The sequence below is a fragment of the Protobothrops mucrosquamatus genome, unplaced genomic scaffold, assembly GCF_001527695.2.
Source record: "Protobothrops mucrosquamatus isolate PMUCROS unplaced genomic scaffold, P.Mucros_1.0 scaffold146, whole genome shotgun sequence".
Lineage (NCBI taxonomy): Eukaryota > Metazoa > Chordata > Lepidosauria > Squamata > Viperidae > Protobothrops > Protobothrops mucrosquamatus.
Genome location: NW_015386512.1, coordinates 351437 through 378630, shown reverse-complemented (window position 1 = coordinate 378630; position 27194 = coordinate 351437). Strand labels below are relative to the sequence as shown.

Genomic DNA, 27194 nt, shown 5'->3' with positions numbered 1-27194 from the left:
CAGTCACCGAATGCTGATTTTTGTATGGAGATTCTCAGTCATCCAGTCAGTGCATAGTTATCCCAAAGGTGCTTTTTCACGAAGCAACTAGACTTTCTTGTTTTTCTTCGAACACGTTTTGCTTCTCATCCAAGAAGCAGCTTTGGGATGAATGGTGGTTTAAGAAAAGCTAAAAAGTCTGGAGGAATTTTTTTTTTTATGCCTTGACTGAGATAGGTTTTACCTAAACTTTAGAAAACCCCTAATGCATTCTACTCTTTTTTTTTATGGAGCTCAAAGGGAACAATAGATGACAAACCTATTTCTCCATACAGGTATATGTTGAGGACAATATACGTTTATCACACCCAGACACAAAGAGCTAATGAGACACTTTGTAATGAGATACTTTGTTATGTGTCACTCAGACAGAATGTCACAAGGAAAAGTCAAACCTGTTGAACAGGAAAGAAGCTGCCTCAGGAACTTTATCTGGGGAGTCCATGCTGCTCTCTGAGCTTGGCTGTTTTTTTGCAGACGTTTTTATCTTTATCTTCACTAAACAGAACATTTCGTTTCTGGTGATAAATATTCAAAAGTCCTGAGACAGTTATATACAATTGAATCAGAATTAGAATAGAGCTGGAAGGGACCTTGAAGGTCTTCTAGCCCACCCCCCTGTTCAAGCAGGAGACCCTATATCAGGGGTAGGCAACCTTGGCTCTTTTATGACTCGTGAACTTCAACTCCCAGAATTCCTGAGCCAGCCATGCTGAGGGGAAAGGGAGAAGTTTCCAAGCTGAGCCATGCTGGCTCAGGAATTCTGGGAGTTGAAATCCACAAGTCATGAAGGGGCCAAAGTTTTCCCCGTGCTGGCTCAGGAATTCTGGGAGTTGAAGTCCACGAGTTATAAAAGAGCCAAGGTTGCCTACTCCTGCCCTATATCATTTCAGACAGGTGGCTGTCCATTCTCTTCTTAAAAACCTCCAGTGATGAAGACCCACAACGTCTGAAGGCAAGCTGTTCCACTGGTTAATTGTTCTCAGTGTTAGGAAGTTTCTCCTTAATTCCAGGTTGCTTCTCTGGTCAGTTTCCATCCATTGTTTCTTGTCTTGCCTTCTGGTGCTTTGGAAAAATAGGTTGACCCCCTCCTCTTTGTGGCAGTCTCTGAAATACAGGAATACTGCTATCCTGTCCCCCCTAGTCCTTCTTTTCTCTATACTGGCCATACCCAAATCCTACAACTGTTCTTCATATATTTAGTCTCCAGGCCTTTAATCATCTTAGTTGCTCTTCTTCGCACTTTTTCAAAAGTCTCAACATCTTTTTTGTAATGTGGTGCCCAAAACTGAATGCAGTATTCCAGGTGTGGCCTTACTAAGGCTTCATAAAGCGGTACTAATACTTCACGTGATTTTGATTCTATGCCTGTGTTTATACAACCAAGGTGTCAATGCTGCAAATACTGTATATTCTTGCAAGAATATACAGTATTTGCAGCATTGCCACAAGGATTGTATTAGCTTTTTTGGCTGCTGCATGATGCTGGTTCATGTTTAAGTGGTTGTCCACTAGGACTCCAAGGTCCTTCTCAAAGTTACTCTTTTTGAGCCAGGTTTAGCCTAATCTGTACTTGTACCTTTGGTTTTTCCTGCCCAGGTGTAAAACCTTGCTTTTCTACACATTAAATATCATTTTGTTGGATAGGGCCCATTGCTCAAGTCTGTCAAGATCTTTTTGGATCCTGAGCTTGTCTTCTGGGGTGTTAGCTATTCTTGCCACCTTCGGGTCATCTGCAAATTTGATGATTTCTCCTTCTGTTCCGTCATCTAAGTCAGAAACTCGTGGTACCCCACTGATTACGTCCCTCCATGTAGATGTAGCACCATTAAGGATTACTCGTTGTGCACAGTTTGTCAGCCGTTTACAAATCCATCTATCCCACATTTTTCTAGCTTACTAAGAAGTAGGTTGTGGTGTACTTTGTCAAATGCCTTGCTGAAGTTTAAATATATTATGTCCACAGCATTTCGCTTGTCTACTAATTTAGTTACTTTGTCAAAGAATGAAATAAGATTGGTTTGGCATGATCTGTTTTTAACAAACCCGTGCTGGCTACTAGTTATAACTTTATTTGTTTCTAGATGTTCACAGATCTGTTTTTTATTACTTTTTCCAGTATCTTCCCAGGTATTTATTTTTGGCTGATTGGTCTGTATTTGGGTCTGGGTTTTTTCCCCCTTTTTTGAAGAGAGGAACCACATCAACCTTTTTCCAATCCTCAGGTACTTCCCCGGTGCTCCAGGATTTGTGAAAGATGTGGTGCAATGGTTCTGAGATAACATCTGCCAGCTCCTTCAGAACTCTGAGGTGTAATCTGTCAGGTCCCGGTGATTTATATTCATCAAACCTGCCCTCCCTTTCCCCCTAAATGCTTCCAGTTAAAACATAGTGGAGAAAGAATAGTTTGTACAGTCTTGATTAACGTGTAGAGAAAATCAGGAAATTGATCTTGTTAATTGAGGCCTTTGAACTATGGTGCTGGAGAAGACTCCTGTGAGTCCCCTGGACTGCAAGGCGATCAAACCGGTCAGTCCTAGAGGAGATCAACCCCGACTGCTCTTTAGAAGGCCAGATCCTGAAACTCAAGTACTTTGGCCACTTAATGAAAAGGAAGGACTCACTGGAGAAGAGCCTAATGCTGGGAAAGATTGAGGGGAATAGAAGAAGAGGACGACAGAGAATGAGGTGGCTGGATGGAGTCACTGAAGCAGTAGGCGTGAGCTTAAATGGACTCCAGAAGATGGTAGAGGACAGGAAGGCCCGGAGGAACGTTGTCCGTGGGGTTGCGATGGGTCGGACACGACTTCGCAACTAACAACAACAACATTGTCTAAATCAAGAATTTGACATTTCCTTACAAAGGAGCTTAAAACTGCTATTTGGCTTTGAATAAGAAAATATGTTACTTCTTTTGTTACCATTTTTATTCTCCTGGGAAGGTTATATTGCTGTATTGTTACAAGCAATGAGAAATTTAGTTGGGCTTCTAGCTGGCTAACGTGGGCAGGGCCCAGTGTCAGAACATGTTGGAGATTAATGTAAATAGGTTATGACTTTATTATTTTACATGCAGTCTACCTTTAATAAACTATTGTGTACATTTGCTCTAAACCTGTTTTTCTACAGTCATAGAAGCCTTAGGAAATACTTGAAAGAGTTGGGCTGCTGCCAACTCCTGTTTTGAATTGAGAACAGCCATCTGCTGATTTAAAGCATAGTTCACCAGGCTACCATGGAAACCCAAGTGTTAAATAGAAGCTAGCTCTCTAAGTTTAGAAAAACAAAAACCTTGTGGAAAGTAACTTTTAATCCTGAAATGCTGGTAAAGCTATAATAGACTTTCCGCCGGATATGTCTATGGAGATTCTCAATCATCCAGATCATGGTTGTCGCAAAGATACTTTTTCAAAAGGCAACTGGACTTCCTTTGTTTTTCCTTGAAAATCTTTCGCTTTCTCATCTAAGAAGCTTCTTCAGTTCAGGTGGATATGTTTTCCTGTTAAAAAAGAATAATTGTGTATTTTTTTCTTATAGATAACTTCTTAGGGAACTTACGCAGCTCTATGATCCCTTCCTTCCTTCTTTCCTTCTTTCCTTCTTTCCTTCTTTCCTTCTTTCCTTCTTTCCTTCTTTCCTTCCTTCCTTCCTTCCTTCCTTCCTTCCTTCCTTCCTTCCATGGAGAGAGGTTTGTGAATCTAATTTAATCTTATCAGACAACCATAGTACTGATTGTCAGTACTGATTATGCCTTAATTCTGAGTGCTCTAAGTCAGGGGCCTTCAAACGTGGCCCTTTTATGACTTGTGGACTTCAACTCCCAGGCATGCTGGCTGAGGAATTCTGGGAGTTGAAGTCCACAAGTCATAAAAAGGGCCAAGTTTGAAGATCCCTGCTCTAAGTCTTGACTAGGAAGAAGAAGAGGAGGCTTGCCTATACAGAGCCAGTGAGGCTTAAGACTCATCTAATAATAACAACAACAACAACAACAACAACAACAACAAAACAACAACAATAATAATAACAATAATAATAATAATAGTAAAGTTGGAAGGGACCTTGGAGGTCATCTAGTCCAACCCCCTGCTCAGGCAGGAAACCCTATACCATTTCGGACAAATGGCTGTCCAGTCTCTTCTTAAAAACTTCCAGTGTTGGAGCATTCACCGCTTCTGGAGGCAGGTTAATTGTTAATGGTTAATGGTTAATTGTTCTAACTGGTTAATTGTTCTAACTGTCAGGAAGTTTCTCCTTAGTTCTAGGTTGCTTCTCTCCTTGATCAGTTTCCATCCGTTGCTTCTTGTCCTGCCTTCAGGTGCCTTGGAAAATAGCTTGACTCCCTCTTCTTTGTGGCAGCCCCTGAGAGATTGGTTCTCTTTGTTATTAAGTATAACCCCTAAGTTAAAAGGACATAGATGTGGTGCTTTACACCACTGATACCTTAAGATTCCTTGTCAGATTTTTCTCCATTTTAGAGAAAACACTTTTTATATGGAGAAGAATCAAAATGCCTATCAAATAGAAGAATATTCATTAAAAAGCAATGTATAATATAACAAAACTGGCCAACCACAGTTTTTAGCAACCAATAAAAAAGCATAGTCAAGTTAATGGCATGTTTGCACATTGCATGAGGCCATAATACAGTATATTTTATTTTTCATTTTCAATAAAGCGTGCTTGAAACAAACCAGGGCATAGCACAATATATGAACCCAGTCAATATACCAGTAATACAGTGGTGGGATTCAAATATGTGAACAACCGGTTGCCGCTTCTGGAAGTCCATTCTGGGCGTGGGCAATAAAAAATTAGCTACCGTTTCTGCCAAACTGGTACGAACCGGCTGAATCCCACCACTGCAGTAATAATTAAATACACACTGTTACACACCTTGTCCTTAGATTCCAAAGCAGAAGTATTTCAGTAGGTTACATTGAAAAATAAATGTTCCTCCCTTTTATTCTTTAGCTTAGTTGTTTATAGTATTGTTAACATTTCAGAAATATCTCAGTTTTTTAATTCAACACATCCAGTAGTTTTAGATAAGTATAAGTATTTGTATATATATATACTCAGAGTGTCAGGATTAGGGTAATCAGGGGCATAATTGTGGAAAATGAGATTTCTTCCTTCCCTCCTTCTTCCCTGGCATGTGCCAAAAGAGGAAAGATGTTGCTCTGAATTGTACCATTTTTCTGCCAGACATGGAAAATGATAAATGAACCAACTTGTCTACCTTTATGTTTTACTCTAATTTGTAGTATACTCAAGAAGTTACACGTGACAGATTATCTGCTTGAAACAATAAACAGTTTTGTCCAAAAAAAGCTGAATTATAGCTAGTACAGAAATATATCGTTTCTGTTTCTACTTGGTTTCTCCTTTGTAATATATATAAGCCTTTCATAGCCTTATAGCAGTGCTGGCGAACATTTTAGAGACCAAACTGCAACCCAAAACCCACTTATTTATTGCCGGGTGCCAGGTAGGCGTGGCCCACTGGGTGGGCGTGGCTGTGGTGGTCATGGCAGATTGGGTGGGTGTGGCCAAGGTGGGCGTGATCACCTCAATGTTGCTCATGGGGAGGGACGTCTGTGGGGGCCGGGCAGGATTGGGGGAGATCTAGGGGGTCTCTGGCAGGTAGGGTGGTGGGCAGGAGGCTCGTCCTGTGGGGTGAAGAGAGGCAAGGCAAGGCAGGGCAGGGGTGCCATTATCACAGGGCAAGGTGAGGTAGGGGTCGGGGCGGCTGCTGCCTGACACCATCGGCCCCTGGACACAGGCCAGCAGTGAGCGCATGGGTGCTGGGATGCATCCGGCCATGTGGGACCTCAGCGAGTTAGCGGGCAGCTGGTTGAAGAGGGATGGTTGCCATCTCCGGGGCATGGCGCACGTGCCCACAGAGAGGGCTCTGAGTGCCACCTCTGGCACCTGTGCCATAGATTCGCCACCACTGCCTTATAGTATCTATTCAAGCCAGCTAGTAGTTCTTATCTTTTTTTCTTGCAAAATAACAAGTGTGAAATAACTGAAATCTAAGTGCAGACTTTCAGTATTTTTTAAGAGGCAGGTTTTGATGTATGAGCACGAGACGTGCCCAGAGAATGCAGTGCTCAATAGCTGTGACCAGAATAGACATAGTTTGAAATTACAGTTGTCTGGATATGAACCTGTTTTTCCTTTTTTTTTCTCCTTACGTAATATGTATTCTTGGCTTCCATAATTAATGTGTGCTTGCATTCAATTAAAATATTTTCTTTATACATAGGTTGGTCTTTGGGATGCTGTATCCTGCTTATTATTCCTACAAAGCTGTAAAAACAAAAAATGTCAAGGAATACGTGAGTACTGAATTCCAACGTTTCTTTTCAATGTTAACGTTTATTGAAGTTTTTTGAGAGCGCATGCTAGCTTCGACGATAATACGGTATTTTAACTTGTGAAGAGAAGTTAATCATGGTAATTTATGATACCCTGAAATCTTATTTTATGTTTAAATGAGGTGTTGGTGTTGCACTATTTGATTTTTAAATTTGATGGTAAATTGAGAAGTAATGCATGGAACAGATCCTTTCCAAACGCAGCTCCTCTTTGCTACCTTCCTATTCTTTGTGAAGCATATTTTCTCCTTGCCACCTTCACAGCGATTAAATGATATGACTGAATTGGAGAGCCTAGATGTGTTGGCAATTCTTGCAGGGAAGGAGAGAAAGCATATGCTGCACATAAAATTCTGCCTTAACGTGGAAGGTTATTAGCTGCTTCTTCACGGACCTGTTTGTAGAGATAAGCCTACAAAAAGCATACAAAATACTTTTTCCAAAGTTTTGGAAAGTGCTTCCAAAACACACAAAAAGCATCATGCTCAAGAAATTTATTAAAAATTTAGGCATATGAAAAAGCCACAGTAGAAATCACCTATGCATGAGAATGCGAATATTACACAAAGGAAAAAATATGACCTTTACTTAGTACAAAAAAGAATGGAGTGAGTTCATGCATTTTGCTCAACCCTGGGTTACTTAATCAAGTAATTAACTGAATCCTAATATTAGTTGAACAATAATATAATTACTTTTTATCTTTTCCATATTTTAATTAAAAGTGCTTAGCATGCTCTGTTTATGTTGACTCTTGGTAAATAATAAATTAGTTTTTCTCCTCTGGGTGTATTGAAAGTGTCTCTGGGTATCGTTAGAGACTGTAAGAGTATTGTTTTAGGTTGTTTCATAGAATTCAGGTACTCCAGAGCTAATGATATTTCTGATGCATATGCTACTCTTTGACATTCTGTGTTTCCCTGAAAGTAAGCCCCAATCTGATTTTTGGGGGTGGGCCTAATATAAGCCCTTCCCCGAAAGTAAGCCCTACTTAAGAGCCTGTGCAGACAGCCGGCCGCCGATTCTATCTGGTTTCTACCATAGACACGAGGTAAGGGGGGGTAGCTGCCAGTGCCTCTGGGATGAGGCGAAGCCATAGGGGAGGGGGGATTTGACCCACGTGCCCCGCTAACCTACGGTATACCTTACTGCCGCCTCTCACGCCGCCTGGCTTGTTCCGCGGCCAGTTTCGGCAGGCCGTATCCATTTGCCACATTGCTCATCACTCCTGCTAATGCCACTGCCGTGAGGCTTGGCAGATCCCCCCCGATGTGACCCACGTGCCCTGCTAACCAACGGTTTATCAGTTCCTTACCGCCACCCGGCTTGTTCCATGGCTGGTTTCAGCCAGCTGCAGCCATTTGCCGCATCGTGCATCGCACCCAGTGCTGCCATGAGGCTTGGCGGATCCCCCCATCTGACCCAAGCAGGGCCATAGCTATGCCTCCCATGCCTACAGTAACCCTAACCCCTATTTCCCCCCAACCCTAACTGGAGATGGGAAGTCTTGGGGGAAAAAATGGAAAACATTGGATGGAAAAAAGATGGGTTTCCCCGTTTGTTTCCAAAGCAGTTTGGAAACAAATGGGGGGGAAAAACCTGTTCTTTACAGGTTTTCCTGGTTTTTTCCAGGTTTTCCCATCTCTAACCCACACTCCCCCAGGGCAGTCACAATGCCTAATCCCAACCCTAACCATCAGTGAAATCAAGTCTGACACCCCTGGTTTAAGCATGCTTTAATTTAATGGCAGATTTTAAGGGAACGCTGTAATATCCCCCCTCCCCAACAAGATGAGTTCAAAAAGAAAGAGGTAATCTGTCAGGTTCAAGAAAGGGATCATGGAGGACTCTCAGGGCAAGAATCTTACAGCTTTCTGCAAAGAGAACAAGTTGGATCCCCGTATGGTCCGAAAATGGCGAGCAAAGTACAATAACCTTAGCCAACAGGTGGATGAGGGAAATGCTAAGAAGCGAAAGTGTGGAGCAGGTAGGCAGCCATTATTTCTTGAACTTGAACAGCACATCTGATTGGATTGCTGACAGGAGAGCAAAGGCTTTGGTTATGCGCAGGGCTGACGTTCAAGCATTTGCCTTTGCACTGGCGCCACAATTAGAAATATCCCCAGAAGAATTCAAAGCATCACAACACTGGCTGGATGGCTTCCTTCAGCAGTATGAACTTTCTCTAAGAAGATCAACCACACTGTTCAAGCTGCAGGATACTGAACTTATTAAACGTACACTTTCATTCAAGTCCTTTGTTGATGGCATCAACTTTTCAAAGTACCAGCTGTCAAACATGATTGCCATGGATGAAACTGCAGTGTTTAGGGGCCAAGCATCTCAAAACAACAGTTGATCAGAGGGGTGCCTCGTCAATCTACATTCCCTCCACTGGTTACGAAAGTACACGTGTTACCTGCATTTTGGCAATTCATCTGGATGGAACGAAAGTCCCACCTCTAATCATCACTAAGGGCAAGAAAGATAAAATTGAACGTGTTTCAGACATTTTTGTCCTTGAAACCGAAAAAGCCTGATGCACACAAGCAGTGATAAGGAAGTGGGTCGATTTAATGCTGCCACTTGTTTTGCGTGGTGGCCAAGGAGGTCTGCTAGTCTGGGATTCAGCCAGCACTCACCGTGCAAAAGACATGAAGAAGTTCCTTGGAGAGAGAGAGGAATAGACCAAATAATGATTCCTGTAGGAATGACTGCCTATCTCCAGACTCTGGATATTGCCATAAACAAGCCATTCAAGGACCATTTGCGCAGGGAAATCAGTGACTACATTGAACACAGAATGGAGAGAAATCAGCATGGGAACTTTGTGAATCCTAGTCTGCCAGAGGTCGTGACTTGGGTGAAGAATTCGTGAGATAAAATCACTGGCAGCTGTGTTGCCAATGCACTATGGGCAGGCTACATGGACAAGAAGTGCTCATTTAGGGAGACCGCTATTGCTGGACATGAGAGATTGAGACCAATGGTTCTACAGGAACTGGGGTTTGGGAGAGGTACCGTGTGAAGATGTTGCAGAAGAAGACGACTATTTTTGAATGAATTGAATAAATAAATAAATGATTGCTGTACACCAACATTGTGATTGCCTGGGGGAGTGTGGATTAGAGTTGGGGTTAGGCACTGTGGTTGCCCTGGTGGGATTGTGGGTTAGAGATGGGAAGGCCTGGGAAAAAACCAGAAAACTTGTGAAAAAACAGGGTTTTTCCAAATTGCTTTGGAAACAAACGGGAAAAACCACTTTTTTTCTCCCATCCAACTTTTCCCAGTTTTTTTGCTCAGGGCTTCCCATCTCCAGTTAGGGTTGGGGGCAAGTGGGAGTTAGGGTTACCGTAGGCATGGGAGGTCAATCAATTCCAACTTCTCGCGGGGGAAAAAAAAGATCTTGCGAAGTTAGAATTGATTGATTGACATTTGAATTGAAAAAAATGACATTTCCCCCCCTGCACATGGTAACGGAGGAGCGTGAAGGAGAAATGGGACGGGGTTGGAAGTCAGGTAAGCAAAGACATTCAATTCCTGGGGGAAGTGAGGGCATCTGGGCAATAGTTTGGCAAGCTCTCCAGCTTTGTGGCGGCAGAGAACTGCGACGGAGCTTCAAAACAGGTGGCAAGATGCTGAAACAGGCCCATCTCTGTCCCAGAGCTGCCCAGGCCCGCCGGAGGGAAGGCTGATATCTCCGGGACTTACAATAAACACGGTGACGCTCTGGCAGGAAGCGGCAGCCGGCATGGGCGCTGACTGCAGGATGCCTGCTCATTTCAGTATCCTCCGTCCCTAAACCTCTGGCGCTCCACCTGCCATTTTGGTCCTAGGCTGCCGCCTCCCTGTTCATATCTTAGGTGGGCGTGGCCAGGCCAGGAAGGCAGCCTCCCCGGATCCCCAGGGCAAAGGCCCCCCGTTCCGGCAGAAGGAGTGTCGGCCTGGCCGCACCCACCTCGGCATCCTTCCTGTTGCCGCCCAGCACGGCTGCCCCGGGGCTGCAGAGGCTGGCCTGGCATGGGAAAGGCACGCGTCCTACCTGCCCGCCCACACCGGTACTTGGTCCGCCACCACGTTCTCGCCGCCGCATTGCGTCTCCACCCCATGCGCAGGCCCCGCCCCCGCGCTCTTGCGGCCTGCTGGTACCGGTAAAAGTAAGCCCTACCCCGAAGGTAAGCCCTAGTGCTTATTTCAGAGCCCAAAAGAAAGTAAGACTGGGTTTTTCTTTGGGGGAAACACGGTATTAGTCAATTAAGCTTGCTCCAGAATGCAGCTGTCTCACTCTAGCCACAAATTCTTCCAAGGAGAAAGCAATTTTCTTTACTTTTCAGCTTTGTGGGCTAATGAAGCTCGGGTTGCTCTCTGCCTTGGGAAAAGCAGCTGCAGCCAGGCAGAAATGCTTCCCACCACCACTTCCCCAAGAATAGCATCAGCTCATCCTTTCTCCCAAAGGGCAGTGTAAGTTTAAAGCCCCAGAAATTTGAGAGGAGATGGGCCCATTCATTCCACACTCACAGATTACTCACAAGCATTCACACTGATGTTCTAAGTGTCTGGTGGCTAATCAAGCTACTTCCTGACATTTTACCATCGTGCTGATGTCCATAGGCAGGCCCTTAGCTTACAAAAGTGTGGGTGTGAAAGAGAAAAAGAGGAAGACAACAAACAGGCTAGGACCGTGGTGGCGAACCTATGACGTGTGCCACAGGTGGCACCCAGAGCCTTCTCTATGGTCACGCGCACCCTTGCCCCAGCCCTAGGCTTTCAGCTGGGTTTTATAAAACCTTTTCGCTTTAGGCCTCCGCCGCCATGTGCAAAAAAAAAAAAAAGGTTCAATCAATCAATCAATCTCAACTTCTCATGGGGAAAAAAAAGATCTTGCAAAATTGGAATTGATTGAACTTTTTAGTCCCACCCAGTCTGCTGTTACCACCGCAGCCACGCTCACCCAATGGGCCACACCCACCCAGTTGGCCATGCCCACCTGGCACCCGACGATACATAAGTGGGTTTTGGATTGCAGTTGGGCACTCGGTCTCTAAAAGGTTCGCCATCACTGGGCTAGGAAGTGGGAAGTGATGCACAATTATTACAGGTAAGCAAAATCAGTCATCTGTCAAGACCACAAGCTGGGATAAGCAGCACTTTGGCCTGGATCTCAATAGCAACCAGAAAAGGAGCAACCACACTAAGGCAGCACCTAATCTGTACAATTGCAATAACATTTGGAGGGAGGCAAAAGTTATATGCCTCTTTACAGATTTTAATATTTATTTATTATAAGGTTGACCATCATATTACAGATACTACGTAAAATGTAGTAAAAAAAAAGTTGTACAGCTGAAATGAAGAATGCTCTGTCTACTGGACTAGAGATACATCCTGTTATCTTATCAACCTTGGTCCTGACTGGAGCATAAGAACATAAAGGGGTCTGTTTGCCTCATGTCCTGGATTCCTGTCTAATCTGTACAAATGTTATATTGGTTGATGTTCTACCAGGAATTAATGAATTGCGAATATATCTTTTGCTTGAAGAGTCTGGAAGTTGAGGTTTGGCACTAGGCTGCATTAACAGAAGGATAGAATCAAGATCATAAGAAGTGTTACTACCGCTTTATAATGCCTTGTTAAGACCACACTTAGAATACTGCATCCCGTTTTGGTCGCCACAATATAAAAAAAGATGTTGAGACTCTAGAACAGTGATGGCGAACCTTTTAGAGACCGAGTGCCCAAAAATTGGCCCCGGTCCCGCTCTGCCCCTGCCCCGCCCCTGCCCTCACTCCACCCCCATCCCCCACCCTGCCTGCCCGCAGGGCCACTCACCGCCTCCAGGGCCCGCCGCAGATCGCCCAGGCAGCCCAGCAGCACTATAGCGCTCACGCCCTCTGCCCGCGCCCTGCAGCATCAACTGTGCATGATGGGTGTGAGGGGAGAGTCTTGTCTACGCTGCCTGGCTGCCATGTCCTTAGCTGCTCTGCTCCGCGTGGGCCCCGCTCAGGGGCAACTCTCTTTCAGGGGGGCTGCTGGAGAGGAGGGGGTTGCAGGGGGAGGCGAGGCTGGGGCAACGGCACGTGTGCCCACCGAGAGGGCTCCGAGTGCCGCCTCTGGCACCCGTGCCATAGGTTCGCCACCACTGCTCTAGAAAGAATGCAAAGAAGAGCAACAAAGATGATGGGGGGGGGAGGCTAAAACGAAGAATGGTTGCAGGAACTGGGAATGCCTAATCTAGTGAAAAGAAGGACTAGGGATGACATGATAACACTGTTCCAGTATCTGAGGCACTGCCAGAAAGAAGAGAGGTCAACCTATTCTCCAAAGTACCCAAAGGCAGAACAAGAAACGATGGAGACTAACCAAGGAGAGAAGCAACCTAGAACTAAGGAGAAATTTCCTGACAGCAAAAACAATCAGCCAGTAGAATCAATGTTCCATCACTGGAGGCTTTTAAGAAGAGACTGGACATCCACTTGTCTGAAATAGTATAGGTGCTTGAGCAGGGGATTGGACTAGAAGACCTCCAAGGTCCCTTCTAACTTTGTTATTCTGTTACTTTTGCCATCAGATTATCTCCAGAACGGCTACTAAAAACTTGGCATTGCCACCTAAAGACACGGGGTCCCCCTAGAATCAGACAATAGTTTCAAATTGCAAAGCCTATTTTTCTGATGAGCTCAAGGCAGCGTACCTACCACTCTATCCTTCAGTATTTTCCGCAATCCTGTGGTGAAAGTTAGCCTCAAAGAAACTTTTGAGTTGTCCAAAGAAAATTTATCTTGGTTGAGGCTGGACGTAAATCTGGATCTCCCCAATCAAAAGACCAGCATGTTAACCCTGTCTGATACAGTGCCTTTATACCACAGAAAATTAAAATTTAGTTTTGAAAATTTAAATGTAGAGGATACAGCTACTCCCTGAGTTACAAGTGTTTAGTGACTATTTGAAGTTATGACGGTGCTGAAAAGATCCCAACATTTACAACCAATCATATGATTGCTATTCGTGACCTCAGCCGACGTCCGCCAAACAAATCCAGTGGGAGAAGCTGGATTTGCTTAAAGATCATGTGATTCATTTAATGACCTTGGCAAAAAAGGTAATAAAATTGGGGGCAGTAAGAGCCACCTTGGGCCAGTCACACATTCTCAGCTCTACAAAGGTATCAATGGCAAACCATTTCTGAAAAACACTTTGCCAAGAAAATTCCAGGGACTTGTTCAGGCATTCTCCGACATTCAGACTGTTGAATGGGAAAAAAACATATCCTTGATGTTAAAATATTGATAATTGCAGTGGGCACATAGGTTAAAAGGAATTACTTGACACAATTTTGTTTTATGAAAATGTATCAAGTGTCTGATGATATAAAATTACTGCAAAATATTATTAGCATTGTATACTAATGAAAATGAAACAGCATTTTTGGCTTCGATACACAAAAGACTTTTTATATCCAAATTGAATGTTTGCAGTAAGTGATGTTTTAACGTGGTATTGGAGCTTTCGTTGTGTTTAATAAGACAACCTTGAAATAGTTAAGATTTATACAATGTGTGTGAAAGTGAGTATGAATTGTTCCATAAACAAATATTTAGAGCACTTTAATGATATTAAAAAAAATCTTTATCTAGATTTGTTGAAATAGTACAGTAATATGGAGTACATTCTGGATATGCAATTATTTGGAATCAATCTAATATTATGTTAGTTGGTAATGGTACCTATAGAAGTTGGTAGAAAATTAAGCTTTGCTTATTGCCTGGATTATATTAAATTCTTGAAGACAGAAGATATCCTGTGTGATTACACAAGTTATTACAACATGAATATCTCAAATTATATTAACTTAGATAAAAGGGAACATTATAAGATAGATGGAAGTACTAATGCATTTGTGAAAGAATAAATATGAAAATTAATATAGATACAAGTATTAAGAATTGTCTAAATTGACTCCACTTGGGTATTTAAATAATTATTTTTAGTGTATTTACTTTTATAGTTACAATTTATATATGGTAGGAGTGGTGTGAATTTTCCTGATTTTAAAATATATCATTGGGAATATTTGTTAACTCCAATAAAGTATTGGAATGAAAACAGAATTGATTGAATATGTAGTAGGCGACAGACAGACAAACAGATAGATAAAATAGAAATTCTGATGTTTTATATTTATTTAGAACTAGACAATATTATTGTGAAAAACTTTTTAAATAACAGTTTTTTTCTAGATAGATGGTCATACTTTCTGAAAATGTATTGTAGTCACCCATATTTTTATTTTCCAAGAATTTCTAAAGATATCCTGAGGATGTCTGGAGTAATACATGTCTATTCATTTATTAATGAATAAATCATTAGAGAATGATTTATTATCACTCTAGTTTTGCATTCATTTTGTACTTAAAGAGTTTTAAAAAATGAATGGCAAGGAACCTAGTAGGCATTATTTGGATGCATCCTTTGCTCTCCATTTATTGTATCAAAGCTTATCCTAAGGGGGGGGGGAATGAAAAACATGAGGCACACATACCATTCAAACTTTGGTTTCTTCTATAAAACTTGGTGACCAAGTTAATATGTATTATAAACCATAAACTATAATTTCCTACCTACCTATGTAATATGATTTGTTTCATTTTGTCTTTTGTATGTAAACCTACTGTCTGCTTGAGAAATACACAGTATTTTAACGTAATTTGTCTCATACCTATTTAAATTCTCAGTTTGAGCTGGAAAGAACTGCATGACTGAACTTTGATTTCCTTAGTTGGCTTAACATCGCAAAATCTGCTATGTAGAGATAATATATTTGGACTTCAGTATTCTGTTTATGTCATTAGTTGTATGTACTTTGTGACTACATAGTGTTCTTTCATACTGCTGACTTAGGCAGCCAGATTCTACCCATCTTTTTACAACATGGCTTCTTAAAGGTAATAATCATTCTACATAATTGCCCTAAATTGATATTATTGAATAAACAGTTTCTTTCCATTATAGGAAATATTTTTTAGTATTGGGTTGTTTTAGCATTAGGTAAATGGTTGTAATTTTTGAATATACTTTGTATTTCAATTAACTCATTTAAGTGGTTTATATGTCCACTCATCTCACAACAGGTGAGTGAATCATGAATATTTGGGCCACCCAGATTGGGAGTTGTTCCATCTGTAGTCTTAGATGGGATAGCATTTCCCCATTCAAGAATTGTGTGCAATCTGGAAGTCTTCATGGACTCACAGTTCCTGCTCAGTGAGTAGGCTGTGGCTGGAAAGACTTTATACAGGTTCATTTGGTGTGCCAGCTGTCCCTTTTCCTAGTTCAGGAGACCCTTCAGTTCTCTTGTGGCTTGACTACTGCATCATTATTTGCTGTTTATATGTACACTGTGAGCTAATGAACCAGAGACAAATTCCTTGTGTGTCCAATCACACTTGGCAAATAAAGTATTTTGTTCTGTTATTCTATTCTATTCTATTCTATTCTATTCTATTCTATTCTATTCTATTATTCTATTCTATTCTATTCTATTCTATTCTATTCTATTCTATTCTATTCTATTCTGCTCCACTCCACTTCACTCTATTAACAATTAAATTTAAGGTCACAATAGGAAGGGAGGGAAGACCCCCAGTAAAGAATAAAAAGGAATTGGAGCTCAAAAACTTAAAAAAAATAGAGGGAAGAAAAGGATAAATAAAACTAACATAATAATAAGAAGGTTAAATAAATAACAAGGTAGAAAAACAAGCACAAACAGGCAGATAAAAGGATAGGAAAAAATAGGCACAATTACCTAGAACAGAGAAGGAAGAAACAAGGCTAACAGCAAAGCACATCCACCAACCAAAAAGAGGGATTTTCAAACAACAAACTCATGAAACAGGTGACTGATATTATTGTGATATGCAATGTATGTGCTTATGCCCAAAGAACACTCAATTATACATGCATTAGATGTAAACTATGTGAACTATTAGAGGAAAAAGTAAGGCATTTAGAGGCAACTCTAGCCTATGAAAGAATGCTATACCCAAATCGAACCAAATAATGAACAAATAACTCCCAGAGGATTTAATCCTACTGATAAACCCTTGGAGGAAGACAAGTGGAGATGTCACACATAGAAGGAAACACAATAATCAAAGAAAGAAGCAGTAGACCTCTAACAAATCGCTGCTGCCCAATCTAACTCACCAGAAGCAGCCCCATTAAAACTGAGCAATCGATTTTTTAACCCTAACCAAAGAATCCCTAAGGCTGCCCCCACCCACACAGATAGGCAAGACACCAGAATATAAATTGACAGCAAACAGCACTCCTTAACTAGCACTGATGATGTTATCTAGTTAGGGTAAATGAAAGGTCTATACAAGCAAACAAGCAAGCTCAGAGAGTATCAGAAAACTGTATATAACAATTCCATTTCTTAATTAAGACATTTTTAGAACTCTATATATTGCAGATTTTCTTTTCAAAATGTATTTTATATTCATTTATATGGTCACCCATCACACCAATGCAACTCTGGGCTGCTAACAAGAATTGAAATACAAGATAAATACAAAATATATATTTTTAAAAAATGAAATATACTATACCTAGAGTATAGGTCATTTTAAACTGTCTATAATGGCCTTTCAGAAAATCACATGTATACCGTTCAGTTTTACAGCAGTTGTTTCCTATCCTCCAGCCAAAATTCACAGGACAAAGAGATTAGAAATGAAGAAACAATCGATCTGTATTTTCCTAAATTGGAAGATACATTGACGCTTTCCATTTTAAAACAAAACAAGCTTCGCTATTGGGGGAAAATGCCCATAACCAAAAACATTATTTCTAACTACACTCTGGAAGTTTTAATTTAATAAATAAAGCTCCATGAGGTCATACATGCAAGTGCCAGAAATGAACTGTCTTTTTTCTCTCTCCTTTTCCCTACATCTCCTTCCTTGGCATTACTTGTGCTCATTCTATGAAGGTTCATATGAAGGTCAGTTTTTAAGGTAAGACAGTCCATCAGAACAGTTGTTTTAGCTGGCACATACACTAATTTGGCTACCCACAGAGGCTGAAAATAAAAAAACAACCCTCCTGGATTAATCTAACATTTCATCACATGCTTGACTTTCTATTCACTCTGATTCTGTTCAGAATTATTTCTAAGTCTGAGAAATTTTAAGAACACAGCGAACGAATTTATTTCCAGACAATACACAGAGTTCTCAAAAAAATTATCATGAATTTATTTATATGCCAAAAGATTTAAATACTTTTCACAGAATAATTTTGGGTCTACAAATAAGTTGGCTTCAGTCTACATATTGCTAAATAAAACGTAGTTGCTTTAAATTAAGCCTTTACAATTAAGTATTAAGCTTTCATTAATTAATCTGTTCAATAAAAATATTGTGCAGCTTTTAAGATTTAATGCGTCTATGGAAGGATTTTAAATTCCGATTCCATATCTGATATTTTTTCTGTTCATTTTTTAACCTGGTGATATATAATTAAGAATACTTCTGATTAGGGAAATAATGAATTGCTGTTACATATCTGGAAGCAGGATCATTGAGTTATTTATATTCAGGCATTTGCTGTTTTTTCAACTTTATAGTTTCAAATAGCTTCCTTCCATTTTTAAAGAAAGAAAAATAGTAGTAATACAGACAATTTGAGAGAGTGTGAACTATTTCAGAGAAATCTGACATGGTCTATTCTCCCTCCATATCAGTGTTTCTCAACCTTGACAATTTTAAGGCATGTGGACTGGCTGTGGAATTCCGGGAGTTGAAGTCCACATGCCTTAAAATTGTCAAGGTTGAGAAACACTGCTCCATATCATTCTTTTGAAAGGGTGATTTGACTGTCTCTGAAAGTAAATCTGCTGAATCAGAAACAATTTGGCGAGTTCTTGACATGGCAATCCAGGTAAAGCAGGCCTAGGCAAACCACCCCCAGAACACCTTAAACTACCTTTGGAAGATATGCTTTTGGGAACCATTCCTAGAACAGCATGTTCTAGATCAGGGGTCCCCAACCCCCGATCCGTGGACTAGTATCGGGCCGCGGCATGCCAGCAACCAGGCCGCACAAACAAGCAAAGCCCCATCCGCGAGATGCAGGCAGCACACAAAAACACCCCCCCTCTGGTCCGTGGAAAAACCTCTCTCCACGGAACCGGTCCCTGGTGCCCAAAAGGTTGGGGACCTCTGATCTAGATAGGATTCAGTGTATTCCAGAGAAGTAGAATGAGCTGTTCTTGAATCATGGAGTGGGTTTTTTTTTCCATTTAACTAGTTCAATTAATTATGGTTATCTCTTTGAATAAGACCCTGGATTTCAACCTGTGTTTATTGCAGAAAGGATGATTAGAAACAGATTGTATGGGCGAGAACCGATGTTCCTAAGCAGCTGTTCTTTTCTCTTCTTGTTCTGAACATCAATCAATTCTATAGCAAAATAACTTATAGAATATAAGTGAAAGCCTGTTTCCTTAAGAAAATGGACACTGGAGTTTGTCCAGTCAGAAATTCTAGTAACTTCCTAGTAACTCCTGATAAAATTATTATGATATTTTTTTTTTTATATTTTGTGTGCCTTTCTACTAATGGCAATTTGGAAAACGTTACTTTAGGAAATAAAAGCTCAGTTCCCTCTATTGAAGCTTCTTAGCATGGGGTCACTTTATAAGATAGTTTGAGGGGCTGATCAGCAAGACTGATCCCATAGGGTGAAAGGCTGGAGGTTTCAATCTCCTTGTCATGGTTCCAATAGATGAAACCCATTAAAGAACTTCAAGGTCAGAATTCTTCCTTAAAGAACATTTTATTCAGGAAACAAAGTATCGGCACTACATAGTTGAACCCAAAACTAAATTCCCTTCCCCCAGATACAAAGTAACAAGTTGCAATTCCCACCCCCATGAAGCAGTCATAAATCACATTCTCCCTCTCCAGCTCCTCAGCCCACCAAAACGTTATCGGTTTGTGTCCTTGAGTTCCCATGAAGCTGCATTATTATGGCTAGCTGAGCTCAAGCATTCACCCCATCCCCCCTTCTACATCTGATTTCTAAACAGGAGAAAAAGCAAGCTGAAAGCAGAGTAAAAATGGCTGCAATTTCCCTCAGTTGTCAGAGCGGGAACATCCATTGTCACAGTGTTCATACTCAGAGAATAATGTTTCCCAATCTTAGCTATTTTAAGATGTATGGACTTCAACTTCCACAGTTCCCCAACCAGCTATGCTTAACCACAAATCTTAAAGTAGCCAAAGTTGAGAAGTGCCATCCTAGAAGTTCTCTGAGTCTGTAGAGCAATGCCTCTTAGCATACAGTTTGGTAATTTCTGCTGCCATCACTTACCTTCTAGGACAGGGGTCCCCAACCCCCGGTCTGTGGACCAGTACCTGGCTGTGGCATGCCAGCAACCGATCTGCGGAAACAAACAAAGCCCCATCCATGGGATGCAGGCAGCACACAAAACCACGCCCCCTCCGGTCCACGGAAAAACCTCTCTCCACAGACTCGGTCCCTGGTGCCCAAAAGGTTGAGGACCTCTGTTCTAGGATATGTCATTACTTGACATTCTTTCTATTAACTCTACCACACGAATCTCCGCAATCCGTGGCCTTTCAGTATTGGAAAATAAGAGAAAGAAAATGGCATAAAATGAAATAAAACTCTACAATTACACTTGTTAGGGCTGTACAGTGAAGTGTACACTAGGGAATTCTCTCCTTTGGATTGATCTCACAAGCCACGAAGGACATTTTTTTAAAAGCAATCTTTTCTTACCTTAAATAGTCACATGTAAAACCTTCAATGTTGGAACTAAACATAAGTTTCTACAAGAATCATGAAAATATCTTAAAGGATTCTTCCATAGGGAAAAGTAGAAAACCAAGCCTAAAACACAATGCAAAATAGATAATTCAGAGTTCACACTCTACATTAGTTAACGACTATCCTGTTTCTCTAGAGCAGTGTTTCTCAACCATGAAAATTCACCCTTCTTAAAGTTGCCAAAGTTGAGAAATGCTGCTCAAGAGAAAAAAATGAGCCTTGGAAGAGATGTTACCTTGTGTCAATATACAGTCTGGGAAACACGTCTCCAGGCAAATTCCAGCTTAAATTTGAGGGTGGAGCAGAATCATGGCTTCCTATTTGCCTTCCTACTTAAGACACCTTCTTTCTCTTTTTTTCCCTGTAACTTTTCCATAAGAACAAAAGTTCTTATTCTTGAAGAGGACAAGAATGGGGTGAATCTCTTCCTGCCTACACTGAGCAGAAGAAATATTCAGGAAACTCTTCTGTTAAATAAGATAAGATAACCTTTATTGTCATTTTTTTTACTATGGACATAACTAAATAAAATTTAGTTGCCCGCTCTCAAAGTGAACACATACATGACACACACCTAACATACTATGTACAACATATGTACAGACCCACACCCCTACATATACATAACAAATAAATATTAAGCACTGTCCATCTTGAATATATAACGGAAGGAGGAAGCTTGAGAGTTCACAAGTTTAATGCTGTATTAAACTCTGGCTGAATCTGGATGTTCTGCTTCGGATACCACGAAGCCTCCTCCCAGAAGGTAACAAGGAAAACAGGTTGTGAAGAGGATGTGTAGTGTCCCAGATAATCTTGCGGACCCTGCTCAAGCAACGCTTCTGTGCTATGTCCTGGATGGGAGGGAGGGAACTGCCAATGATCTTTTTGGCCATCCTCACCACTCTCTGCACCGCCTTCCTGTCTGAAGCAGTGATGTTTCCAAACCAGACTGTGATGCCGTATGACAGGATGCTCTCAATCATCCCCAAGTAGAAAGTGGTAAGGACAGGGGAAGGAAGATGTGCTTTTCTCATGCGACACAGAAAATGCAGGTGCTGCTGTGCCCGCTTCACTAGTGTCTTGCTGTTAGAGATGTTCAAGTGCAAATGCTGCTGCCATTGTATCCCAAACTCAGGTTAGACTCAGAAGAGATCAATCATCTGGTATAAGTGAACAAAACAGGTTCAGACTCACCTATAAAAATCCCAAATCATGTTTTTGTGTGAAAAGAGCAAGGAGAAAACACGGATGACAAAGCTAAATAAGTTTGAGCAGATTCACAGCCTTAACTATCTCAGAGTTAATTTTTGACACCAAAGGATCATAGAAAGCATATCATAATTATTACTCTCAGGCAGTTTTAGAATCGTCTCCTATCATTAGGCTCTTCATTTTCACCAAGGATGCAATTAGTTCCTTTTGCTCTTTGAAGCCCAAACAGCGCTGAACTTCCCTGGATTACCTGTGAGAATCTGGGCCACGAGGAAGACAATGGAAGTGGTGCAGATGAATTTTTTGAGAGCTATTCTTGCTACTTGAAGACATAGCCAATGCCACTCTCAGGGACTTCAGGCAGGAATGTCTAAACAGTGGTTATAGAGGATAATAATCAGTTATGGCTAAATACTTAGTTCTTCCCCACTGTATCCTTGTATTGATGGAGGACCATTCTCCTAGCGGGGATGCTATAGAGTCCAGATTCCCAGATGTATTCATTTTTACCCTTTGTTATGCAAAGGTCATCTTTTCTGAAAGGTTGGTAATAATGGAGAAACAGCAGGAAGTCACTAAGACCCCACACACAACAGCAGAACCTGAATTTCAAATAGGCCTTGGATGCTGGCCAAATATCTAACAACCTTTTTACCTTCCCCAGGTTGAGTAATGACTTCTTTCAGATATGTCTTCATGGGTTACCATCAGCACTTCTACGCAAATATTCTAAAACCCTCTAACTGACAAAAGTCTCCCTTTCTGGCTTGTAGCAGATTGAAACTATTGCACATATAATACTATATCATAATTTCTAACAAAGAAATGTGGAATTTCGCCTCTGTGTCACTATCCAAGGTTAATAGATTTTTATTACATGAAACTCTTATTCAGACTCCAACTCTGGCATTACTAGCACTGTGCTGAGTTCTGTGTTGCTACTGTTAAAATTTATCATCAAATATTGCAAGTATCCTTGTTTTTATATGGCTTTATGTTTATATCTGAATTATTGGTTGTAATAATAAAGGTAGTAATAATAAAGTTATATGTTATAGTCTCTCTCTCTCTATCTCTCTCTCTCTCTCTCTCTATCTCTCTCTCTCTCTCTCTGTGTGTGTGTGTAACATTTTTCTGTTGTATGTATACTGTGTTTTCCCCAAAATAAGACCTAGCTTGATTTTTATGCATGTGTTTAATATAAGCCCTATCCCCAAAATAAGCCCTAGTTTTGGGGCGAGAGCACATGCGTAAAAATCAGGTGGGGGTTGGGGCTGCCCCATGCGCCCTGTACCCACTTATGACCGCTGCAACCAGGCCTCCCACGCCCCAACATCTGTCGCGCTGCTGTGTGAGTTTGTCTGCGGCTGCTTGCGGCCACTTGTAGCCAGATGCTATGTGGCACATTGCGGCGACACTGGCGTGACGCGCCATGTGGTGTCCGGCCACGAGCGGCCTCAAGCGGCCACAGAAAAACTCAGGCAGCAGAATGATAGGTGTTGGGATGTGGGAGGCCTGGCTGCGGTGGTCCTAAGGGGGTAAGACATCCCGCCCAAATAAGACCTGGTGCCTCTTTTGGAGGCGCAAAAATATAAGATGGGAACTTATTTTGGGCAAACACGGTAGATGTATACAACAGTTCCACTATTAGATATTTTACGGTAACTAGTCTTATGATTGTAATAAGCTGATTTGATTTGGAATTTAACAGAGACAAATGTGGGGAGAAAAATAATGAAAGAAGTAGAAGATGAGGGACACTTAGTTTGGTAGCAATACATGTGAAATTAAATACATGTTGTAATAGGCCACTATAGTCAAGGCCATGGTTTTCCCAGTTGCAATGTATGGCTATGAAAGTTGGACCATAAGAACGGCTGAGCGCAAAAGAATTGAGGCCTTTTAACTATGTTGCTGGAGAAGATTCCTGCGAGTCCCCTGGACTGCAAGGCGATCAAACCGGTTAGTCCTAGAAGAGATCAACCCCAACTGCTCTTTAGAAGGCCAGATCCTGAAGTTGAAACTCAAGTACTTTGGCCACCTAATGAGAAGGAAGGACTCACTGGAGAAGAGCCTAATGCTGGGAAAGATGGAGAGCAATAGAAGAAGGGGACAACAGAGAATGAGGTGGCTGGATGGAGTCACTGAAGCAGTAGGCGTGAGCTTAAAGGGACTCCAGAAGATGGTAGAGGACAGGAAGGCCTGGAGGAACGTTGTCCATGGGGTCGCAATGGGTCAGGCATGACTTCGCAATTAACAACAAAAGTAGGCCACAAATTGAACATGAGCCAGCAGTGTGATGCAAATGCTAGAAAAACACAGATCTGATTTGGGGGTTTCTTAACAGGAGCCTAAAATCCCAGTAACCAAAAGTAATTGCCCTCTACTCTTCAGCCCCCCCCACTTACCCCATCTTGTCCACCCACTCCTGGAATGTTGTGTTCAGTTCTGGATTCCGCAGTCTACAAAGAATAGTGACAAATTGGAGTGAATTCAGAGAAGGGCGATGATAACAATGAGGGAACAGGAAACCAAGTCCCGTGGGAATTATATAAAGGGATCAGGTATACCTAACCTGGAGAACAGAAGACTGAGGAGAGCTGAGCAATCTTTAGATGTCCTACTATGGGTGGTTGATTTGAATTATTTTGATAGACGGATGACATAGAAAGTTGAAAGATCTTTTTTGTATAGTGTATGCTACTTAACAGTTTGTGTTCTTGTAAAATGCATAGAAACAAATAGCACCTACATATTTTAAATTGTTAAAATATAATTATTCCTTTTTCTAATCTGTGTGGATGGAAACTAAAAAGGTTGTTTTGCATTCTTCGTTCTCAGGTGCGGTGGATGATGTACTGGATTGTGTTTGCTCTTTATACGTTTACTGAAACATTAACTGACCTCTTGATCTCTTGGTAAGATCTGTGCATTTGCCAAGCATGATGATTTATTTATGTTTTCATGTATCACCGTGTTCATTGTTGGTCGTTGATACTGTTAAAAGCTCTTTAGCTAGATGCTAGGGAAGGTGGAATTACAAGAATACGATTTATATGTATATAAAGCATATCTGAAATATGTCAAAAATATTTCCTAAAAATACTTCCCCTGACACTGAGGCTAATTAGAAGGAAGGTGCCTATTTCTTTTGTATCACATAACCCCATTATGAATTCTAACTTACATTTTACAGGTTTCCATTGTATTATGAACTGAAGATTGCTTTTGTTATTTGGTTGCTGTCTCCATATACAAGAGGGGCAAGTTTAATATATAGGAAGTTTCTCCATCCTCTTCTTTCTTCAAAAGAAAGGGTAAGCTTCCCTCCTGTTTTGGAGCAAATGTTTATTTTGATATTTTAGAAAAGAAATTTGCATTAAGCGGTAGTGGGGATGAAGAATGACATTGCCATCTTGTGCTTCGTGCCAAGATATGATATTATGGGTTGCCAATATCAGATTAAATTAATATCCGTACTACACATATTTTTCCCCCTAGGAGATTGACGATTACATTGTGCAAGCCAAAGAACGTGGTTATGAAACAATGGTGAACTTTGGTAAACAAGGCTTAAACTTAGCTGCTACTGCTGCAGTGACTGCAGCTGTAAAGGTAAACAGTACTTACTGCATGTTATGTATTTACTACTTAGCATAAACTGGGTGAGTGGGGATGTGTGTTCAAAAAGGCATAAGGTGAAAAGCTGGATAACCTTTTTCTAACAGCATATTCTAAAAAGTATGTTCTCTCAAACGTGATTTGCTTTTTAAACAGTGAAGATGACTTTGTCTCTCTCTTTTGTTGCTTTTTCCTGGTGGTAAATCACATTCCACAGGATTTCTGACTTCTTTCTGCTGTTCTTCGATCAAGTTGAGGTAAATGCTCATGGAAGATGAAAGCATGAAACAGTGACCAGTGTGGTTGACTGGGATATTAATATGGTTCTCTTCTGAATTCAAATTTGTAAGAAAAAATTAAAATGATAAACTTGAATTTAACTGCTGCAGCTTACAGCTGTCTGATGCTAGACAGCCAAATTGAGCTTTTCACATGCATTCAAACATGTTTCTAATTATCTGTAATTTGCCTAAAATATGAGTTGCCTCCATTTTTATATTCACAATAGTTATTGAGTATAATGAGTCACGGTGTCAAAATATTATAGAAAGGGAAGCTGCATGAGCATACGCTTTTATAATAATTTTGAATGGGAAATACAGTTTGTTCTACAATTTGAATTTGTACCCGATAGCAAAGTATATGCATTATATATCAGGGCTATCTTTTATCATTTTTTTCAAATAATTTTATCAAAGCTTATAAATAGAAATACAAACTAATATACTAATAAAATATAAAAATAATAAATAAAATGTGTGAAAAAGAAAAAAAGTAACTTCATCATAACTATAAACAATTTTAGTGACTTATCACCCTCTCTTAAAATATAACATATTCTCTGTTTACCCCGTGTCTCATCTCCTAGCTAAAAACAAAATCCAAAATCTTTGTCATTCATTTCTTATCGGCAAAAGTCCAGAGATAATGACCTATTTTAACCTAGGACCATCCTTCATCGTTGATGCACATAGAACAAAACTGGGGAGTGGGCTAAGTGATGTAGGAGTCAGCAGAAGTTGCCAAGCAGTTCCTATAAAGTAGCAGCAGTCGCTGTAGTCAGTGTAAAATGCAACATTTGTAAAAATGTAAGTAATTTGTGATTATTGAGAATACCAGTGGAATATTCTCTGGCCACTCAAGTCCCCAAGATAGCACAATTTATTGAGCTGCAGCTGCCTATTCCTAGGAAGTCGCTTCTGATAAATAATCTGCAGAATTTGCACATTAAGGTGGGGAAGATAGTGGGAAATACTGTATGGACCTAGGCAACTAAGTTGCATAATTAAACTTCCAGGTTTCCTGAAATTGCAGTTCAGATGTCTGCTTTCCTTCAGATTAAATTACTTTAAATGCTAAAGGGAACATCTGCTCAATGAAACCATGCTTTTCCCATAACATACTAACAATATTTTCAGTTCTTCAGAGTTCTGTTTATTATGAAGAATACACATTTACACAAATTGTCTGATAGCAATTTTTGCTAGTGGAGACTAGTAACAACCTGCTGAGCAAGTTACCATCGCTTGAAAAAGAACCATGAACCAGAATTGTCTATGGCTTCAAACAGGGCTATTGATAGAAGCAGCCAGATTCTAATGCTGATCAGATCACAAACAGCTTTGCAGTAGTTTAGCTTCTTTCAGCGGTAGATGGAATTATCTCCATCTAGAAAGAAATATCTTCGGAAAGAGGCAAACAATTGAATACAGGTAGTCCTCGAGTTACGAGTGTAATGGAGCCTGCACATTCCACTTGTAACTCGAAAACCCGTAGAGTGAATCTCGTACCTCGAATGAGATCACTCCCTTGCTTGTTAAAATGCACGCGGCTCGTTTAGTGCACATGAGGTATCTCAGGGTGCACTAAGATACTTCATGCTTCCCCCTCCCTTCTTGCCATGCTGGACTCACTTACTTTGAAAAGATCCGTCTCCTCTCTGCTGCGGTTCCTGCTTTTGAGGGATAGGAGAAGCTCTTGGGTGCCGTAATATCGCGCGAGTTCAGGTACAGATCCTCTTCCGCAGAGAATGGGTGCCTGAATTCTCGCACTGTTTGCGGTACCTTCTTGCCCCCAATT

At 40.9% G+C, this 27194-nt stretch overlaps 1 protein-coding gene across 1 annotated transcript in view; it reads left to right on the top strand.

Moving 5' to 3' along the window:
* The window catches only part of LOC107285093 (receptor expression-enhancing protein 3), a 43501-nt gene that overhangs the window by 6720 nt on the left and 9587 nt on the right, over nucleotides 1–27194 (top strand). Inside the window, exons 2-5 of the mRNA XM_015813243.1 lie at nucleotides 6308–6380; nucleotides 24336–24412; nucleotides 24691–24811; nucleotides 24996–25109. Coding sequence (XP_015668729.1) covers nucleotides 6308–6380; nucleotides 24336–24412; nucleotides 24691–24811; nucleotides 24996–25109 — 385 coding nt within the window. The remainder of the gene's footprint in view (nucleotides 1–6307; nucleotides 6381–24335; nucleotides 24413–24690; nucleotides 24812–24995; nucleotides 25110–27194) is intronic.